The 6,612-nt window shown below is 37.8% G+C and overlaps 2 protein-coding genes across 2 annotated transcripts in view; both read right to left on the reverse strand.

Moving 5' to 3' along the window:
* pomt2 (protein-O-mannosyltransferase 2) overlaps positions 1–2,603 on the reverse strand; it is a gene marked incomplete in the record, with an annotated part of 8,556 nt that extends 5,953 nt beyond the window's left edge. Inside the window, 6 exon segments of the mRNA XM_014012462.1 lie at positions 67–226; positions 417–519; positions 763–871; positions 1,454–1,558; positions 1,637–1,721; positions 1,793–2,603. Coding sequence (XP_013867916.1) covers positions 67–226; positions 417–519; positions 763–871; positions 1,454–1,558; positions 1,637–1,721; positions 1,793–2,091 — 861 coding nt within the window.
* Positions 2,604–3,343: 740 nt separating this feature from the next.
* Positions 3,344–6,612, reverse strand: part of LOC106520391 (latent-transforming growth factor beta-binding protein 2) — a gene marked incomplete in the record, with an annotated part of 94,604 nt that continues 91,335 nt past the window's right edge. Inside the window, 1 exon segment of the mRNA XM_014012473.1 lies at positions 3,344–5,360. Coding sequence (XP_013867927.1) covers positions 5,185–5,360 — 176 coding nt within the window.

The raw sequence follows: 6,612 nt of genomic DNA on the forward strand, positions 1-6,612 counted from the left end.
ATATATAATTTATAGCTTAACTGATTCATTTGAAATTACTATCATTACAAAAATGCTAAAGTTTACCGGTGAAAGATTCAGGTCTCCCAAAAGTTCCCAGAGGTCCCGGATTGTGCTCAGCCCCACCAGGAGGATGACAAACAGACCCACAAACTTCACTCCGAGAGCACCTGCAAGATTGACGCCACACAGCAGGAGCCACAGCCACCAGGGTGCAGAAAAGACCCTAAAAACAAGAATCAGAATGAAAATAATCACAATTTGTTTCTATTTAAAAAAATGTTAAGGCAGAAAAAATACATTTATGTTTTATTTTGTTTCTTTGTTTGATTTGTGGCAAATGGCCTGAACATTCTGATAAATGTGTTTCATGTTTGATATTTCAAGATAATATTTCAGTGGTCGCCTACTCGTACCTCTGCTGGTTGAACTTCACCATGCTCAGAAAGGCTCCCATGATGAAGAACATGAGGATCGGGTCTAACAGGATGTACTGGGAGATGGTGATGCAACCTGTGTCTGTCAGGAAGAAGGGGTAAGCAAGAAGGCATTCTGTTTTATTACAACACTAATGCTTTTTACTAAAGATTTAAACACACAATAAGTCATCCTTTTGGGTTTTCTATCTACCAATAACTATGTGTTAATATCAACAGAACGTTCAATTGTTGGATCCCAAAATGTCTCCATGGAAGAAATGCGAGGATATTGACATAATATGTTCTGGGCTGTGGAAAATGTGAAGAAAATGAAATTACTAACCAAATATGAGCAGGGTGGCAGTGATGAGAGCAGCAGTGTGAGACTGAGATAGCTCCTGCACTGTGAGGTAGGCAAAGACTGGGAGAAAGGAGCCTAAAATGGCACAAAACTGTGCAAAAAGAGAGAGAGAGAGAGAGAGAGAGAGAGAGAGAGAGAGAGAGAGAGAGCATAAACAGCAGCTACTCTTTGTGAACATACTGTATATGTTTACATTCACGACCCATCACATAGAACAGAGGATTCAGTGTTAAAATGGTCTGTGGAGAAATATTTTCTGAAGCACTTTTTAAACAGTACCTACAAAAAAATGAGATTTTGAGCAAAAATTCCTTATTTTTTCATATTTTCCTTGCTCACTAGCAAAGCTTTTTTCTGTCTAGCTGGGTAATCTGAATATCCAAATACTATTTAAGGCTTCCTCTTTAAAATGACATCCCAAATTCCTCATTGGATTAACCAAAAAATAGGATTCAGACTAAATATCAATGTATTATCCAGATTAGGAAGGCAAATCAAGTCATATCTGTGGAACTGATCATTGTATCAGGATGATCTAGGTATCAAAATGTAGCTTAAAAGGCAGGAATCTGAAAATAGGCTTAGGTCATTTTGACCAAATTCGACTTAGTCCTTGGTTTGATGTGATGGGTCACATTCAAAACTWTAATATGCTGTGTGAAAGGGTACATACTCCTCTCATCCCCCAATAATTGTGATGTTCATATTTGTCTCCTGGCTTTACAAAAGGAAATGTGCCATCATAGCCAGTAATAAAACCAGCGAGACCAATCAGCATCTGCAAAATAATAAAGATGATTTATTACATTAGATTTGATTGAACAGTATTAGGTGTTCCTAAAAGCAGCCAGCTCACTTTTCCAAGAGGAGGGTGGACATCAAAAAAGAAGGTTCTGTTGATGTAGTAGCTTCCCATCTTCCCAAAGTGAGTTTCATCCCAGCTGAAACACACAAAAAGAAAGAGTTATTATGGAAAGATGCTAATGAGATGACCCAGAAAAATGTTACTCACCATATATGAGGGGGATCTGATATTTTATACAGACGTGTAGCAAAAGACAGCCCAACCACCAGCATCAGGCCCACTTTAGTTGGGAAAACATCTCTTCCTCTGTTCGATAAAGGTGCAGCCGATCCATTTGAGGACTGGGCGTCATCTTCTAACAAATGTCCAGCTGTTTGAAAGCTTTTGCCTTTTGACACAGGAGTGACCGGGTATGTCTGTTGTGTTGAAGGGCAGACTTTCCTGTTTCGAAGAGTGGAAGTGTCTCTGGCTTTGCTCTCCTGGAAACTCCATTCTTCTTTTGCCATTAGGAAGTTAAACCTTGTTTAAATGACCAGACTTTCTCTGAATCAAATTAAAGCCCAATGATTTGGTGGTACTTCTTAATCATTTATTATAACGGGTTGATAGTAAGGCTCATACAACTGTTGTGATGCTTTGTTAACATAGACACATGTGGTGCACCAGGTATCACTTTTCAATGTCAACACAAGTACACGACTCACATTCCCACTCTAGTTGAACTACAAATCTTTCTTTTAATCAATGAAACGCGTATTCAAGCTTTCTAGTTAAGCATTTCGTCACACGACGGCAGCATTCAAATCGGTGCTAGCTAGCAGAGCTAATGGCTAATACTGACTAATAAAACCGTCATTTTATTTACATAAATTTAATTAGCAGTCCGGTACCAGTAATGAGCTTGTAATTCCTTGTCAACGAAAAGCGTACATGAGATGCGTTGGCGTCTGGGAAATGTATTCCAATAAATTGCAACAAGACGAAGCGAGGAGGCGACGCTGCAGAATAAAAACACTATTTCCCATAATGACTTTGAAGTGTCTTCGTCCACTACGGCAAATCGGAAGGGTCATTCCAGTTTTGTTTGAATTTGCTTTCCTAGTGACCCAATTTTTTATATTGTATGTTTAGTTCAGTTTAGGTCACCTTAAATTCTCCTCATAACGCAATAAGAGAAGCGCTTTGATGACAAACAGGWGGATTAAAAACTCATTAAAAAAAGCGAATTAGATAATGGATGGATGGCTTTAGTTCAACAATTTGGTCACTAGAGGGAGCCATTGTTCCATGTTACTCTTCATTRAAGCCGTTGTGACATTTCTATTTCTAACAACGTATATAGGGCATATATACAGTATGTGTGTGTGGACGTACTCCATCGATGTTTGGCTCAACTAAGTAAATGAAAATCTACTGCACCCGTTGAAGCTCTCCGTATTCCTTTGGTCTGAGGAACTGCAACNTACATATACATATATATATACATATATACATATACATATATATGTATATATATATATAATTGTTTTTTTAAGTTTCACCTTTTGTGTACCTCTATTCTACACACTGTAGAATAAAATATATACAATTGCTCATATCTAATAGTTTTTTTTGGTACACACAAAGTGTGTGTGTGTGGTGCTATTTTCCCACAATAAATTATACTGTCAGAGGATTTTTATTCCTTGATTTATTTCTACGACTGATTCTGATTACAGTCAAGACGTAAACAAAAATGAGCACAATATTGATCACAACTCTACAAGAGGACATTTGTCTCATTTTATTAAAATTTTTGAAAGGCTTTCAATATTCCAGCCTTAGTCTCATTGACAAGACCTCTGGCTTACATCAGGCAACGATTGGAAGAGCACAGTAAAGTACAGTGAGCGTCATGAGAAAACATCTGTAAAATTGTATTACAGAGCGTGAAAGCCAGGACATGACACAAGTTATCAACTGTTGTCTTTGTTCCAATGAAATATTACATTTAAGTGTTTATGTGTTGAAAATATTAGTGCTGAATTTGAAGGACATTTAGGTATGATACAAATTTCCAAATCCAAATGAGACTGCTAATACTGTCTGTTATACATAAATTATACAGGGATCCATCAAAAGCACTTAAATTATGCCCATTTTTACTGAAGTTTAGCCGTAAAGATGTGATGCACAAAATTTCAAAGCATTTGTTTTTGTAGAACAGTGCTGCCACTTGCAATATATATATAATTCATAGTCTGCTCCACAGGGCAGGGTATACGTACAATTCCTATGGTTAGGTGTCAGCCACTCTTCTCATACAGAAAAATATATGCTTTTAAAAACATTTTTACAGACATTTAGAAATCTACAAAGCTAAAATGCTGCATGTTTCTTACATTTGTTGTGTTTTGTCCAATAGAATATTTGTTGTGCTATAATGCTTTCAAGGAATATGTGACAAAAATAATACATAGTACTAAAGCTGTACAATATATATCAAAGCCTTTGACTTTACATACATGTTTTGATACAGGAGTGAAACAAATTGCTTTTGAAGATGAACAAGATGATTTTTTTTGCTTCCATAAAACTGGCACACAAGATCAATCTCTTGTTTTAATCTGTGATATTTGTGGATAAATGAAAAAAAGATTCCTTTTCTTTATTTCAAAAATTTATGCTTAAAAACATGGTCAAAGCTGAGATAGTTTTTTCTTTTTTCTTCAGATTTTTTTTTGTTTTACTCCATGCAAGTATAGAACAAATCTAAACTAGTAAAAAATATATATATAAAAAGGTGTTAGTATTTTAAGATGTGCAACTGGTGTAAAACAACAGGTTCTACCTATTGTACCATTTTCAGAACATTACACAGAACATCATACATATCTACAGTATTTCAAAGCCTGTGCAGTGCTGCAGCTTTTAATGWACTAAAAGCTTAGTTGTGCTGACGTTGTGGTGTTTTGGTCCAGAGATTCTTCAACTTTAGCTTGGATCTTGATGAAAGGCAGCTGTGGGATAAAGTCAGATATTTCCTGACCCAGATACAAGGTGAAATATGGCATATTAATRGTGATACTCTGCCTTTAGCAATACAAAACAAAACACTTCAATTCTCCTCACTGTGTCAATAAAGTCAACTGGAGGCAAATCAAACTAAAATAATCAAGTCTACCCTCTGAAATATTTTTTTTCTTTTAATTTACAGAGGCCCGTCACGTCATTGAAACAAATAACACATTAAAAAAAAGGAAATTGGCAGAGAAATTGTGGAAAATATATTAGCATATCAATTTGCCTGGGGTCACTGATAATAAGAGATCAGTCCACAAAATCCCTTTAAGGCAAACGGATTCCTGCTGAAAAATGAATCCCATGTAGTACATTCACTGAACAGTTTCTGGTCCTCCTGAATGTGTCGGATGGGATTTAGATCTGTGTGTTATTGTATGTTTATGTTGGTGTTTGTGTGTGATATGAAGGGAAAAAAACTTGGAYGAACAGTGTAACCATTGGAGGTTTAGTGCCTTCAGAAGAAAAAAACAAAACAAAAAGGGCAAAAGGACGATCTTAGGGATCAGAAAAATGTCAGCCTGAAAACAGTTTCTGTCTCAGTTTTCTGCCTTCCGAAGCCTGGATTCAGGGATCGCTGGGATACATTTGTGGGGCTTAGCAGTGGCCACAAAGCCGGGCAAACAGGTGCACTTGTAGGACCCCTCCGTGTTTGTGCACTGCCCGTTCTGACACAAGGGGACSTTGTCGCTGATGTCCTCACACTCGTTTATGTCTGCAGGCAGAGAAGACGTTAGTGAGCAGGGTGATCCGACAGCTGCCAGCAGCACATCTGCTGCTGAGCGGCCTCATGGGTGCACGGGCTAAAACAATTCATACTTTAAAATCCTCAATCTGGATTTATTTTATCCCTTCCATCCCTTTTATTTTTCACTGTGATTGAAACAGTTCACTGAATTAGCATGAAGCTAATACGCAGCAATTTGTTGGGGATTCAAAAACTCGTGACATAATTAATTATAGGGAAAACGTTTGAGAAAAATCCACTGATTTGTAATCAGCAAAACCGTGTTTTTAATTAGTTCCACACATTTTGGAGATAAAAAGCCTTCACTCAAGCAGCATGCTGCATTAAATTTAATGTCTTTTAAACAAACACGCTGTCAGGTCAGCCGAGCTTGAGTTCTTGAACTTTTAAGAATGTAAAATTAACAACGCATTAGATTATGTTTCCCTTTCAGCCTKCGACTCGCTGCTTCCCCCTCCACCATTTTCAGCTCGGGAGGTCTGACTGACCCTCTCTCTGTTTATGTCATGTTCTGTTGGGGAAAAGCGAGCAGTTTGATATTTATATGGGGAGGCATGGCACGAGCTGCGCAGCTCCCACGTGTTTTCCACAGAGTTCGGTCACTTTTCATGGGAAAACGGCTGCCCTTGAAAACGATAAGCTCATTCGCAGACAGAACATTGTAATCATGGCGTTTCATTACGGCAAGACAGTCTCGCATTCTTATAAAGCAAACAAAGTGTGTTTAAAAGATATAATATCTCATATAATGCATGTGTGGCCAAAATTCAAGGCCTCCTTATTCTTGGCGGAGTATGACTGGGGAATTTTCGGAGCAAAGGGTAATGCATGACGGTTTTAAAGACTACACTGCTTTCATTAGTTTCCCATAAAACCCAATTAAACGCAAGGTTGTTAAATTCAAAGCTTCTCCTTGAGTCTGATGACATACAGCATGATTTTCACTGCCGAACTRGATCCAAGATGTGGATCCAGAGGGCTTAAAAGCGGAGGTCAAGTTCACTTGGATTTGGTTTTTAAGCTTCGACRCTACATGTGAAACAGCTTAAACAAAGGGACGGCTGAAGTTATTGATCAAAGTTTTCTGAGCAATTTATTCCTCGGAAGTGGAAATGTGGGTGGTCCGTTGAGAAAGACGTCAAATATGCAGGGGAGAGAGAGAGAGAAAGAGAGAGAGAGAGAGAGAGAGAGAGAGAGAGAGAGAGAGAGAGAGAGAGAG

This window comes from Austrofundulus limnaeus, unplaced genomic scaffold (genome assembly GCF_001266775.1).
Source record: "Austrofundulus limnaeus strain Quisiro unplaced genomic scaffold, Austrofundulus_limnaeus-1.0 Scaffold2, whole genome shotgun sequence".
Taxonomy (NCBI): Eukaryota; Metazoa; Chordata; class Actinopteri; order Cyprinodontiformes; family Rivulidae; genus Austrofundulus; species Austrofundulus limnaeus.